Source organism: Acinonyx jubatus, chromosome F2, assembly GCF_027475565.1.
Source record: "Acinonyx jubatus isolate Ajub_Pintada_27869175 chromosome F2, VMU_Ajub_asm_v1.0, whole genome shotgun sequence".
NCBI lineage: Eukaryota > Metazoa > Chordata > Mammalia > Carnivora > Felidae > Acinonyx > Acinonyx jubatus.
In genome coordinates, this window is record NC_069394.1 from 41,992,228 (window position 1) to 42,007,435 (window position 15,208).

Here is a 15,208-nt window from a genome sequence, read left to right on the forward strand (position 1 = left end):
GACAGGACGCAGGAAGAGGCAGTTTTCAGGGCAGAGTACGCGGCTGACACAAGCCCTGGCCACTCAAAGTGGCCGCAGCCCCATCCTAGAGGCTAAAGTCTCCGTGGGCACCTGGCCCATCCCTGTTTTCCTTCAAAGCTGGGTTCCCAACTCAAACCTGCCTCCTTCTCCATCCTGTATCCCGACAGCTCGCCATCGTGGGAAGCGCGATTAAGTGGCACTTAGTGTATCTTTCCATCTTCTTGTGTCCGCCTCATAAAAATAAAATACAACAAAATAAAAGGAGCCCGGGATGGAACTGTTGTTATTTTTTAAAAGGGGAGAAGGGGGTCACATGACTGCGAGTAACCGGTTCGGCGAAGTCGCTGCAAGTCGGAGTTTGCTGCAGAGCCGCCCCCTCCCGGCGGGGGCGCTGACGTCACGGAAAAGCCCCGGCGCGGACAGGCCGGCGCGCTATAAACGGCGGGGCCGCGGCGGCTGCGGGCGGCGGCACGGACGGCGGGCACAGCGCGAGCACCCCGCGCTCGGCGGCCCGGGATCGCAGCGCGCACCCACGCAGCACACGCGGACCCGCGGGCGCCCACGCGGCCGAGCAGAGTAAGCGGGCGGTTTGGGGCGGGGGTCCTCCTGAAGCCGGGCGGGGCGGGGCGGGGGGCGGGCGGACACGAGGTGGGCGTTCCCAGCCCGCAGAACTTTCTAACTTGAGAGAAGAGCCCCTGAAACTTGCGGTCTGCGCCGTGGTTTTCCGGTCGGGGGCAGAGTTTAAGGTGCTGAAGATGCTATTGGTCGTTAGCAGGTTCCTTAGTTCAGCTCGGTAGGAGCGTGACCTCCTCCTACAGACCGTGTGGTCAGAGGGCAGCCCTGACTGATACGTCATGCTTTTGTTGTTTGAATGCAAGTCAGCCAACTGAGGCTGTGCTTGTAAGATCGAAAAACCGGCCAGTCATCCCCGTTAGTGGCCGGCTCTCACGAATGATCTTGCTGATGAAAATGAGACGGCTTCTACTTTATCTCAAGTAGCCTTCGGGAACAGACCTTCGTGCAAGGGGAGGGAGTCTTGCGAAGGGAAAGTTGTGGCAAAGTTGTTGAATGTCATTTTGGGAGAGTCCTTGGCCTTCTGATTTTCTTCAAGAAGGTGGAAATCTGCGTTGAATTTTAAAACTCTTGGAGTGAATGTGGTTTCAGAAGAGGGAAGCATTTTGTTTGCAAATGGGATAGGTCTGAACGTGAGTAGGTCCTTAACCTGCGAGAACAACAGGGCTTGGGGCTGGGTTTTTTTAAACATGATGTCTGTGGGCAAGAGGGCAGAGCTGAGGCATAAACCTCAAACAGAAATTCTTTTTTTTTTTTTTTTTTTGCCCCCAAATAATAGCTTATTCAAGCAGCTGGAGAGCATCAGGGCGACTTTACTAAACATGGAAGTTCCAATAAGTGCTTGTCCAGTCCAGCCAGAGGAGTGATGTCATTGCCACGTGTTTCCCACCCAGGCACAAAAGCCCGCTGGACGCTGGTGCAATTAAGAGCCATGTTTAGACAAGAGCAGCTAACCTGGCCAGCTGGTCCCCAGCTCCATTAACTTGTTGCTTTTCCAGCCATCTCTGAAGGCTGTTAGTTTCTTCTGGCTGCCTCTGTGTCAGTGCTGAGTGAGGGGTCCCAAGGCTTCCTTGAGGATGGAGGAAGCCCGAGGGCAGTGGGTGATGTTGACGGTACTTTTTTCTTTTTGCAAATGACAGTCCTCCTGAGGAACCTGTTACGAAGTGTATGCGAGCGTGTGTGTCCAGTTGAAAGCCTCTTGGGTTTGGGGACTGTTTCCTTGGGGTTCCTCGTGTCAGGGTTACCGGGTCTCACCCCATCTGATCAAATATCACTGATGACTGACTGTGTGGTTGAGCCCCCGAGCTCTCGCTCCTGCTTATGATGCTTACATCTTGGCTGCTTTGCTCTCCAGGACCCAGCGATGACTCTGAACAATGTCACCATGCGCCAGGGCACCGTGGCCATGCAGCCGCAGCAGCAGCGCTGGAGCATCCCAGCAGACGGCAGGCATCTGATGGTTCAGAAGGAGCCCCACCAGTACGGCCAGCGCAGCCGTCACTCAGCTGCCCCGGAGGACCACTGCCGCCGGAGCTGGTCTTCCGACTCCACAGACTCAGTCATCTCCTCCGAGTCGGGGAACACCTACTACCGGGTGGTGCTCATAGGGGAGCAGGGGGTGGGCAAGTCCACTCTGGCCAACATCTTTGCAGGTGTGCATGACAGCATGGACAGCGACTGCGAGGTGCTGGGAGGTAGGTGGCCCGACCCCAGTGGGCGTCTTTCCGTTAGCGGTGGTCCAGTCGGAAAGAGCGAGTGGGTGCGCCATTTATCTGCAGAGTCGGGAGTGGTGATTATGCATTCCTGGCACTGGCTGGGCAAGCTGAGTCCCTAGAACAGCCCGCTGGCATGGGTCCTCAGGACAAGAGAATGAAGATTCATCCTGTTCCAGATGGAACCTGGGCCAGAAAGGGGATTTCTTAGATTCCAGCTCCACAGGGACTGGGGGTCGAGTGGTTAAAGAGGGCAGAGTCAGAGGGTCAGGATCCCACCTCTGTTTTTTGCCAGCGCTGACCTGGATTTTTCAAGAGCTCAGTGCAGGCATAGCTTTTTCCCACGATTATACCTAATACCAACCCGATTTGAAAAAGTATTAGGATGGATTCATCAGTTTCTACCGTTATTAGAGTCTTTCAAGGTTGTAAAATAGTTTAAAATAGCACAATGTCAAAAAAAAATTTTTTTGAGTATAACAATGGTGATACATATGTTTGTGTGTGTGATACATATGTTTGCAAGACGATTTTCCGTGTATAATCTCATTGAAAATATTCAAGACCTGCCTATTTCCAAAACTGATTTGAGGTGACATAGTCGCAAAAATGCATGTGTTCCTTGAATACACGTAAAGCATAGCGCTGCATTCTGGGAAGTAGTATGAGGATCCCAACTGTCAGTGGTATTCATACAGTGTTTCTCAGCCACAGCTTCCCTCATAGCATACCTGACAAGGGGAGCTGGATGTCCTTATTTGCAGCTATAGAAACGAAGGAAGAACCTTCTAGTGCTTGCCCAAGTGGCACGATGTGTCTGTGCTCTCAGTTGCAACTCACAGCTGAATCACAGACCCCCAGGGTAGGAAGATGCCTTAGTGAGGAGTCAGTTCTGCCCTCCGCTTGATGCACTGGAATGCTGCTCCTTCCTCACTACTACTGTGAGCCCATTTTGGCTAAATGTTTCATCTTGATCGTCTCCAGTGTCCGGGAGTTCACTGCTTACGAGGCAGCTCCTGAACTGGACTATAAATGATGACTCATTGATAGGACATTGATTTCTCTCCTCACTTCTGGAAGTCTCAGGGACTATAGCTAAACGAGAGTCAAGGAGAAATAGTGACCTCAGTCTTACAAGGCTGGTTTTTCTCTTTCTCAGTAACGGCTGGTGGTTGACTGTCGATATGGGAGAAAGGGAGAGAGGAACTACTGTCTAGAAAGCACATTTGCAATGGGAGAGGTGCTTTGTTGGGCATCTTATATTTGATCCCTTTTATTTTGGTACTCACAAAATTCCTGTACTCATATGAGTAAACTGAGTCTACAGAATACCACGTGGCTTACCTAGAATCAGTGGGATAGCTGGAATGAGAACTCAGGATTTTATAATCTTAGTTCGGTGTTACTCTTACAGTGCCATTGACAGGGTACCTGCGATGTGCCAGGCACTATGCTAAGTACTTCTCATAAGTTTTTTCTGATAATGCAAAAATTGAACCAATTTGGTATTAATATCCCTATTTTACAGGTGAAGAAATGGAGGCTTATGACATCAAGTAACTTTCCCAGAGTGATAAAGCTAGTCCACGGTATGGCCACGAGTCAGACCTAGTTGTGTGCATTCATTGCACCCTGAAGCCCGTGGGTGTAGCATCTAAATACTCCTAGTGTCAGGCACGTGCCTGGCTCTGGGCTAGGCTCTGGGGTACCCAGTGGTAGTATATACCCTCTTAGGAAGGGGTGAAGTGTCAGTGGCTATAATTCAGAGCAGGGTAAAATTAGTGAATACCTTATGAAGTTAACAATAAAGTGTTTGGGGAGATTGACAGAAGGAAGAGATCAACCAGGAGTTTTGTTTGTTTTTCGAGGGAGGTCTTAAAAGAGCTGGGTGGCAGGCTTTCAAAAATGCTTGTCAGTTAGAGTGGAGAGGTACTTATCCGGAGGGTGGTACCCCTATAGGCATATGGTGCCAAGAAGACCGACTCATATCTGGAATTTGGGAAGACATGCTTCTATATTTGGGAAAACTCATTTTGCTTAATGGGGGAAAGGAGAGGGAGAATCCTTTCCTTACCTCCTTGAATAGAATCTTTGGCAAGAAACTCCTCAGGTGACCCATCCTATTTAATGTGTCCTATTTGAGTAACTTAATTTATACTGTCTAGGATTACATCTCTTATCCATAGGCAGCTGTTGGAATCACTACAGCTGGAAACTTGGAAGAAGGTTTTCCAAGTCATGCCCTCACATTGTCCTTTTTTCAGCATTAACCATAAAAAAACCTCTACACAATACTCTCATCAGTATCTCTCCTAATAAAGATGGATGTTGTTACAGCTCTATTGCAATAATCTTATGACTCTCTGTATACATTTAATGCCATTCGTTCATTTATTCATCCATTCATTCATGCAATATTCATTCCTAAGTAGTTACTGAACATACACCATGGAACTTGGTGAGACACTGCGGGGGCGTGCCAGGAGTCCTAGGGTCCCCCCTAAAGATGCTTCCAGTATGTGCAATAGAGATCAGATGTGCACCAACTAAATCAAGATAGGATGTGATGAGTGGCTTGAAGAGGTAGAGGGACCGTGCTGTAGGAATTGAGAGGAGAAAAGGTTACTTCTGGCTGTGGAAGTCAGTAAAGGATTCATAGAAGAGGTGGCCTCTGAGCTGGATCCTAAGGATCACTAGGATTTGGAAGCCCTGAGTCGGTGAGAAGGTATGGCACGTGCACACAGGAAGTATGGGAAGAGCACTGGACTTCAGTCTGGTGACGTGGGTTTGGAGCCCAGCTTTGACACGATGTAGCTGAGTGCTCCTGCACAAGGTGCTGACCCCCCCCCCCCCCCCACAAACTCCTCACTAGGGAGATAGAGATGATGCCTACCTCATAGGGCACTGGAGGATTGACGGAGGTAGCATATAAGCATGTAGCATAGTGCCTGGCACATAAGACGTACGGAATGAGTGTTAGAGCTGATTCTGAACCTACCATTTCCTGTGCCTGGATTTATCTTCTCAAACTGGCACTTTTGTTGCTTGTGGTCCCCATCCACTCTGGCCCCTCTTGGCTAGGGCCCCGTGAGACGTGCAGAGGAAAGGTGCCACAAGAGGAGAGGATGGTGTTCCTAGAGTGGGCTTCCCTTCCTGGGCTATGGAAGCTGAAAGCAGTTGAGAGTTTGGGGGAGAGGGATGTTGGAGCCTCCAAGCCTTTGAGAGGCTGCAGGAGCCCATTCTAGTGTGGGAGAGAACTCCTGTGCAGCTTCCACACAGCATGCGAGCCAATCTTGGACAGAAGGGTCTCTGAGCACAGTGAGGGTCAAGTTAAAGACACATTAAGGTGTACTAGTCCAGGGAGAATAGCTCCTGTCACCCAACCAGGTGACATCCATCCCACCCCTCAGGATGATCTCTCTCATTCCAGAGTGTGCGTGTTCACCCCCAGCTTTTACTGAGAGCACTGGAGAAGTGAGGGCTTCTCCAGACCCACGATACTGAAAAGCTCTATAAGCCAGTAGGCCTTGACCCTTTCTCCACACACCTTAACCAGGGCAAATTTCAAAGGACTTTTCTAGAATATCATGTTCTTTTATTTCTCCTCTCCTCACCTGATTAGCTCTTGAGAAAGCTAAAAGGTGAGTGACAAAGGGGAGGAAGAGAAACTAGAACTTTGGTTGCAGGCAGGCCCTCTCCTGGTTAGCAGAGGGCCATGAAGCAGGATACTTTGTGTGTCTGAAGAATCCGTGGGGAGTGGGGGGGAGTAGTCAGAGGCTGTATATAAACCTGGATGTGGGGCACCTGGGTAGCTCAGTTGGTTAAGCGTCCTACTCATGATTTTGGCTCAGGTCAGGATCTCAGGGTTGTGAGATTGAGACTTGCATTGGGCTCTTAGCCTCCTTAAGATTCTCTCTCTGTCTCTCTCTCTCTCTCTCTCTCTCTCTCTCTCATTCTCTCTCCCTCCCCCACTCCCCCGCCCCACTGGCAAATAAAAATAAACTAGGTGTGGGGCATATGCAGTGAAGCAGGGCAGAGATATATTGTTTTAGGATTTGCAGCATAATGATTTTCAGGCAGGGCTAAGTCCAGGAATCTTCCAGAATGTCAAAGCAGTTAGGCGTCTACTTTTTAAGGTATAATCCCCATTTTCTCTAGGCTAATGTTCAGACATCTCTTAAACCAAGGGGAAGCGTGAGTTTGCTTTTCCCCCCTAGCTATTGGAACGAAGTAGGTTTCTACTTGAACTGCTGGGGACTCAGTCCCTTGTACCTGCTTCTGGATGATGAGTGGTGGGCTGAGGGCAGAGAAAGTGCTGTTTTGGATTTTTTGAGAACAGGGAAGGCTTTTAGAGAAAAGAGAAAAACTCCGAGGTAGTAAGGGGCAGTCAGCGAGCCCCCCTTTTGTGCTGCTCAGGCTCTGATCATTTCCATTTGGTTGTAAAATTTGCCTGTTGAGTCAGGAGACCCTACTCTGCAGAAATCCAGATTGTGCGTCCCACTGTGATCCCATTCATGCTGCACATTGTGGATGGCAGACAGGATGGGGATAACAGACTTAATCCCCCAGTGGGACACCATTACCATTGATTAGAATGACACCTTATGGAGGCACGGAAATTGACAGAAAGAGCCTTTTCATTTGTCCACGTTTTCCTTCCTTTGCCTCTGCTGATTCCATTTCCTAGATGAAGAAACATTTAAACTGGGAGCATTGCTTTTTATAAATCCCTTGTTACTATAAAACAAGAGATGCCTTGGTTTCTCCAATGTAGTGTTTTTAAGCTAGGATTTACCTATGGTAGGAAACACCAACTATGGCAAGAACCGGCTTCCTCCATCAGAGCGAGTGATGACAACAGCTAATATTTATTGCATTTCTACCCTGTGCCCATGCCTAGCCTATGTAATTGCCCCAAGGCATGAATACTATTATCAGTCCCATTTCACAGATGAAGAAACTGAGGCCCAGAGCACTTCAGTAAATGGTCCAGAGCCACATAGTTAATAAGAGATGGCATTCAGATTCTAATTCAGGTTTGCTTGTGCTTATATCCCCAGTGCTATAGTTATCATTCATTCATTCATTCGATAAGTGTTGGTTGCCCATCTGCAGTATGCTAAGCACTGTGCTGGGTTCCAGGGGACATAGCAGCAGATCTCTGCCGTAATATTCGGGGGCCGAGAGGGACAGAAAAGACTAAAATAGGTGAATAAAATAGGTTAAGTGGATTGCATGTGGGGTACTTAGAAGTACGACGAAGAAAAATGAAAATGGAAAGGAGTAAGCAATACTGGTAGGGGAGATGTGTTGCAATTTTAAGTAGCTGGTGAGAGAACACTTCCCCTGGAAAGAGGTGAGGGCACACGCCTGTTGGATATCCCAGGGAACAGGTTTCAGGCAAAAGGAGCAGCAAGGAAAATGGTAAAAAAGAAAAAAAATCATTACGAAAATAATAATTCTCAAATGATGAAACTCGAAACAGGAAACCTCATTGTGGAAACAGAGTGGGGATGGGCTCATGTGCATGGAGTTGATGGGAATCCCTCTTGCAAAATCCCAGTTAAATCAGCCAACTCTCCCCCTTGCTTCCCCCACCTCGCCCCCGCCAACTGGTTTCTCTGGGCTGGAGCTGCTCTGGCGCATGGTACTGCTCACCCTTCACCTACACTCAGTCTGGGCTCAAGTGTAGGGAGGAGAGTTTCCATTACCAAGGAGGCCTGGAGGCTGTCCTGCTGACTTGAGATGGAAGAATAAGCCTGTTTATTCTTAGGGAGCTGAATGTTTTTTTAAAGGAAGAAAACTTCAGCCAAAACAGGGTCGCAAGATTTTTTTCTTGCATGTTTCAAAACAGGAAAAATGTCTCTGAGCTTAGAGCTCCTGAAATTGCCAGTAAGCACCCTACTGAAAGGTACAGTGGATTTCCATGTAAGGCTTATGAATGAGGCTTAGAGTTCCACTGGGCAGTTAGTGTTCTCTCATGGCATCATCCAATGAATCAGAGTCAAAAGCTCTCAGTGAGTTTATCCTTATAAATGGTTTTTCTATATAAAAGGTCCAGGAATGATGAAAACAAAAGCTTTTCATTTCAAGTGGTTTTTGGTGACACATGCAGAAGACATAGGGGTTCTGCTTAGGAGGTAGTGGAAGAATATACGTAGAATGTTGTTAAAGGTGATTAAAAAGTAGTAATTTGCCTTTGTGAATATCTGTATGTTTACATAATTGATTGCATATTTAGTAAGCTAATTTTCTAGTGTAATTTTCTACGTGACGCTTACGGAAAAGCATTGCCTAATTTCCTGACTCCAGTGTCACTGTTCTTGCTTCTCTAGAAGATACATACGAACGAACCCTGATTGTTGACGGGGAAAGTGCAACGATTATACTCCTGGACATGTGGGAAAACAAGGTATGCAGAGCTCACAGCTCTCTGTAAATTCTGTCAAGGCTTGCCTTCCAACAGGCTGTCTGATGCAAGGGTGACCTTGTCCTTTTAGTGTTCTAGGTGAGGTGGGCTCATTTTCTTGATTAAAAGCTTTCTTTTTCTGAAGTAAGAGGCTGTTCTAAGGAACAGGTCATTCGCAAATGAGCTCTGAATATTAAGCAAGTGACAGTGATTTGCCCTCAGTGCAATTAAAAAAAATACAAAAACATATATCCGCTTTAGGGCAAGTGCCAAATACGGATGATAATTTAAAGCTATATATAAAACCAGATTATGTGGAGTTGACAATCTTAATACTAGTCTTCAACATGTGCTTTTTAAGGATTTTGGGCTCCTGAGCATATTTGCTAGACCTTCTGTTTACTGAGAGGTCTCCTGTTCTCACAGAAGGACTCTAAATTTCATCACTTGGGAAAGGCAAAAGGGAATTTTTGGAAGTCAGAAAAGGCTCATTTTTGGTAGATTGGATAAAAATTGGAAATGTGGTTTGGCAGAGTCATTGTATAATTTATCAACTCAAGCTGTAGGAGGAATTGGACAGTAAAAACTTTTTGGCAGAAATACCTGATGGGCTAGCTTATAGCCACCAGACATGGTACAGGCATGGGAGGCATGCATGTGGGGAGCTGGAATACGTTTCCTTTCTTCCTCATATCAGCAAGGGTACATAGGATACATGTACTGTTTCCCCCGATGCTTCATTTACCAGACCAGCCTGAGCTCAGGGAGGTTCTCCTTTTACCAGGGAGAGAATGAATGGCTCCAAGATCACTGCATGCAGGTCGGGGATGCCTACTTGATTGTCTACTCCATCACGGACCGAGCCAGCTTTGAGAAGGCATCTGAGCTGCGAATCCAGCTCCGCCGGGCTCGGCAGACAGAGGACATTCCTATAATTTTGGTCGGCAACAAAAGTGACCTGGTGCGGTGCCGGGAAGTGTCTGTATCAGGTAAGGGGAGCAGTGCCAGTGTCATAGAAACCGTCTCTGGGTCACCTGGTTTTCTTCAGATAGGTGCTCTTTTCTTCCTTCATGAAGCCGGAACCAGGGACTCATTAAAATGCTCCCTGGAGTTTTGTGTCTAAGATTCCTGCATTCCCAGCAGATTGTCTCTGTGCTGGTTGTTGCTCCCTGATCCATCTGGTCGACTTGCAGGATTCCACTTTCCCCTTCCTGCAATTCCTTTAGGGAAAAGATCGTGCTCAGGGATTTACTGGCACTCCCCAGCCTTTATTCCTTGTCCTTTTCTATTCTCCTGGAAGCTCTCAAGAGTTCAGGGAAATAAAAGTAGTCTCTTTATGCAAGAAAGATGAAAACTCCAAGAGTTTCAGTAAGAATAAGGATTCTACTCTGGTTGCCTCTGGTTCCTGGAGACCCTAGAAACTCCTTCCTGTCCCCTGCCTTTTGCTTCCTAAATTTCAGTTAAGGCATCAGCCTGATGGTGTCACATACACTTTTTCATGCCTAGTTCAGAGATACTGCCTATTTGCTTTCGGGGCCTTTGAGATTTTTTTGGCCTACTATAGATTTGGTTCCTGGTACCATGGTAAAAAATAAAATACTGCATTGCTAGGCCCCATTCAGGAGGAAAGAAACCTGTTGAAGACTTAAGGCCTACAACTAGTTTGGGAATGTCTTACTCTTAGGAAAGGACTGTCTATAGTAATCTTTTTTTTTTTTTTTTTTTTTCCCTAACCAAAACTTGGATACATGGCCGTTGAACACAGTGGAACATTTGACATTGAGGCTGCTCCAGAAAGCCTGTTTGTATAGTTTGCTGTCACTGTATTGTACATGTGTGAAATCATCAAAAAGTTTTTCAAGGTACCTCATCAGAGCTTTAAAATTGTTTTCTAAGAGAGGAAAGTCAGATAGTAGGATTTTTTTCCAATTCAGGAAACTCAGTTAGGAGAAAGAGTTAAGAATCTGAGCTTGAGGAAGAAGCAGGCTTGGCTTTACCCCTGCCACTTACAGGCTATGTGAACGCCTTCACGTTTTTAAAAGACCACCCCCCCACCTCAGTTCCTTCATCCATCTGAAAGGGATAGTGTATTTTTCAAGATTGTTTTGAACATTAAAAAAATGTTTATAAAAAAGTATTTAACTCAGTTCCTGGCACATAGTAAGTACAATAAATTAAGGCTGTGGTTTTTATTGTTATAATTAATGTTACCGTATTTGACGAAATTGGACCTTTGCATAGTGAATTTATGATGGGCCAGATCTAAAGTCCGTCTCTCCTGCTTCCTGTGACTCTGCCTCTTTCTGTGCTCTGGGAGTGGCCTCCTATATCCATCACATGTGTGACTGACCTAGAGTTACCTGGAGACAGCTTGAGGTCAAGAATCATCAGCTTGGCTGTGTGCTGTGTAGCTCCTCTGACTTTCTTCTCCGCTCCTTTTCTTTCCAGAAGGGAGAGCGTGTGCTGTGGTGTTCGACTGCAAGTTCATTGAGACCTCCGCGGCTGTCCAGCACAATGTGAAGGAGCTGTTTGAGGGCATCGTGCGGCAGGTCCGCCTTCGGCGGGACAGCAAGGAGAAGAATGAGCGGCGGCTGGCCTACCAGAAAAGGAGGGAAAGCATCCCCAGGAAAGCCAGGCGCTTCTGGGGCAAGATCGTGGCCAAAAACAACAAGAATATGGCCTTCAAGCTCAAGTCCAAATCCTGCCATGACCTCTCTGTGCTCTAGGCACCCAGAGCCGCCCAGATGTCCCCCTGATGGATGTCATCGAACACCATTGGGACTGATAATCTATATTAGATTGGATCCTTAAGTATTATTACATATGGCTTCTCCCATTGTAGCTGGGAATTAATGTGTTAGCCTTAAGGGCAACATAATGCATGGGAAATGAAAGATCTTTGTAAAATCAGTATTTATTTACAGGAAAAAGCCTGACCTGGCTACTTGAACACCCAAGACTCATTAGAGGACATGTTTGGTGTTCACTTGTGTTCCTCTCTCCTTTGGATAGTAGAGAATTGAAGCCTACAAAAGAATGCTCAGAACGAGAATTTTTCATCATTAAAATTTCACCCAGTGTTCTGATACATGAATTTGAGGCCATTAGGTCATACACAAATGTAGGAAAGCCTTTAAGGGATTTATTCAAAGGAGGGAGAGCTTCTTTCTCTGTACCTTGTATTCATGGAGCTAGAATTATAGAACCGGGCTCATCATAATCATGACCATCATGGCTCCATCAAGCTGTGAAATGAAATGGTGCACCTTGCTGGAAGCTAAAGCTTAGTGAACGATTTTTGTTCAGCGCCCACAGTCGGGGATCCAGAAATTTGTAGAATTGGGAACTGATACAGATACTACTTATGGGATCAAAAAGTCATGTCTTTGCTTCTGTGTCTTGTAATTTTTTGTTTAGGGGAAAATTATTTTAATCATTCTACTCAGTCAAACCACCTTTTATGTTTCATTGTTTTTAAAGTCATGGGGCCATCATGAAAATATTTTAAAGATTTGAATTATTGATAACCTGGAGTGCAAAATGCCAAATTTTGAAATATGATCAAAGGTCTGAATTTTTATAAAACACAAAACATAAATACTTCCAGTACTTTGGGTTGACCATTGTATGCCACAGCTCTGCTCTATTTATTGTTATTTTGCAAAATAATAACCATTTTAACATTTGATAAAGCATATTTATGAGCATATTTCTTAATAGGAAAAATGTCCATTTTATTACCATTTTCTACCTTTTTCAGAATATGCAAGTTTTTACCTATGTGTCTTATAATAAAAGAAATAAAATCTTTGGGAAAAAAAGACATTCTTCAAAGTTGTTTTTAATCTTTATTTATTTTTGAGAGAGAGAGAGAGCAAGCCGGGGAGGAACAGAGAGAGAGGGAGACACAGAATCTGAAGCAGGCTCCAGGCTCTGAGCTGTCAGCACAGAGCCCAACACGGGGCTCGAACTTGCGAACCATGAGATCATGACCTGAGCTGAAGTTGGACGCCCAACCAACTGAGCCACCCAGGCATCCCCAAAAAAGGCATTCTTAAATGTTTTTCCTCCCCAAATAAGACAATTATGATTCTTTCCATATAGCATTCTTTCCATATAACAAGCAAGAAACATGCTTGTTATTTTATTTCTTCTTTTCTTTGGTGATAGCCCAATTGTTATTTGTTTCAGAGTATCCTTGACACCTCTCCTTTGGAGTCATGATTCATAATGATGCAAAGTTAGTTTTGGCTAATACAGTTGCGAAGTATTTGGGTTCCTTTAGATGTTAAGTTCTAGTAAAAGCCAGATTGATCTTTTACTTTGGCAAATTCCTGACTGAACAGATGTGCCCTTGCTCCCTGAAGGCTCACGGTCCTAAGCTAGACTAAAGCATTAGAGGAAATTATAAAGGATTATGGGTCCAAAAAAAAAAAGGAAACTGATGATTTTCAGCCTGGATCCAGCTAGGCAAGGCTTTAACCAAATTCTTCTCTGTGTCATTAATATGGTTTGACCTTCCTACGAAGCATCTGTCCAGTGGTGGTGTATGACCCCTGGCTGGAATGGAACCACCTGGTGTCCCCCTTTCACATCTCTGGCCCCCTACATGCACCCTCTTTTACTCCCCCTCCCCGTGTTTCTGAGTTTGCAATCAGACACACACTAATAGCAACAATCATGGGACCTCAATATTGCCGAAAGCAACAGCCTTATAATTCAGTGCTGCTGGCCCGTTCTCCTTTTTCCAAATTGAGCACAAACGTTCCCGTCTTTGCCTCTTTGAAATGCTCAAGGAAGCAGTACAGGGAGGTGATAAGAGAGAAGATTCTGGTTTCCCAGGCCTTTTAATATCAATGCCATTTAACATCAGTGTGTCTTTGGAGTAAAGGCGAAACGTTTGCAACCATCACTTTTCCCATCTGTAAGATGGGGTTGCTAACTAATACCTACCTTATAAGGTTTGAGATGAACATCTTTTAATCTGCCATACCACGAAGAGCTCGAGAGATGCCAGTCTTCATTGTCATACACCTTCCATTCTGCATAAATCAGTTTTATAGGTCTACCTTCCCCCAAACAGAATGGAAACTCCTTAAAATCAGGGACCACTACTTCTTTTCCTTTTTTAGCCCTATACTCCTCAGTACAGTGTTTTGTTTATATTGGGCTTTTTTTTTAAATGTTTATTTTTGAGAGAGAGTGCGCAAGTGGGCGAGGGTCAGAGAGAGAGGGAGACACAGAATCCGAAGCAGCTCCAGGCTCTGAGCTGTCAGCACAGAGCCCAACGCAGGTCTCAAACTCACGAACCACGAGATCGTGACCTGAGCTGAAGTCGGCCACTTAACCGACTGAGCCACCCAGGCGCCCCTATATTGGGCCTTTTATAATGTTGTTTCTTCTTCTCCTTCTCCTACTTCCTCTTCTTTTGATGTAGGTTTCATGCCCAGTGCACAGCCCAATGTGGGACTTGAACTCACGACCGTGTGATCAAGACCTGAGCTGAGATCAAGAGTTGGATGTTTGAGCCACCCCGACACCCCTCTAGTGTTTCTTCTTGAATAACTCTTCCCCGTGGCCCCATGAGGTTGAAAGGCCGTTTTACAGCAAACAAGTTCAGAGGGATAAGTGACCTGTCCCCGTTTGTTCAGATGTTCAATATCTGAACTAGGAGTGGAGGCCAGATGTGACTCAGAGTCATTTGCTTCTTTTGGTATCCCAAACTGTTTCCTATAGACACAGCTCTTTTCATCCCCAGGAACCACCGCACTCCCCACACATGACACCCCCCCTCGCCTCATGCCCCACCACCGTCCACATCCCACACATCCCACACACACTTCACACGATATCACACCCCCTACCACACACTATGCACCATACACACATTCCACACGCCCCACACCCACCCTCGCACCCCATACCACGTACACACCACACACTCCATATCACACGCCCCTCCCTCCGCACAGAACACACGTAAACATCTACATAAAACGAATACAGCAGGTATATCCCACACCACACACGCCGCATCCCCATATGCAACACCACACACGCGCTCCCGCACCCCGTGTATACATACACATTCTTTATTTACATTATTGTCTGTTGTCCTAGATTCAACCGTCCTACTCACTTATTTCAGACCTTCCCAGCCAAATGGCCAACAACTGCCAAGACTCTCAAGCTTAAGAGCGTGTTCGGGATTGTCACCCTGGGGCTCCCTTCGGGCCAGGGCCAGACGATGCGGGTGCATTCCTGTCTGAGAGGCTTTTTGGTTAAGAGCTACAGCCCTGGAGCCAGCCAGACCTGGGTTTCACTCTGGTTTCGTCACGTGGATGTGTGACCAAGAGGAAGTCCCTTCTCCTCTCAGCCCTGGTTTTCCCATCTGTGACATGGCAAAAACCGTGACACCTACTTCACAGGGTTGCAGTGAGGATGGTGTGAGGCCTGCAAAAGTGATCAGCCCTAGGGGACTCTGAGGACTTCT

The 15,208-nt window shown here is 46.3% G+C and overlaps 1 protein-coding gene across 2 annotated transcripts; it reads left to right on the forward strand.

Moving 5' to 3' along the window:
* Positions 1-442: 442 nt before the first annotated feature.
* GEM (GTP binding protein overexpressed in skeletal muscle) lies at positions 443-12,535 on the forward strand. Of its 2 annotated transcripts, none has more exons than XM_027064221.2 (5): positions 443-597; positions 1,949-2,288; positions 8,642-8,718; positions 9,500-9,704; positions 11,164-12,535. In XM_027064221.2, exons 2-5 carry the CDS (start codon positions 1,958-1,960, stop codon positions 11,439-11,441), a joined length of 891 nt encoding a protein of 296 aa, XP_026920022.1. In that variant the 5' UTR covers positions 443-597; positions 1,949-1,957; the 3' UTR covers positions 11,442-12,535. The 2 variants fall into 2 exon arrangements, with proteins under 2 accessions (XP_026920022.1, XP_014927658.1); XM_015072172.3 differs by lacking the exon at positions 443-597 and adding an exon at positions 1,311-1,706.
* Positions 12,536-15,208: the final 2,673 nt, after the last annotated feature.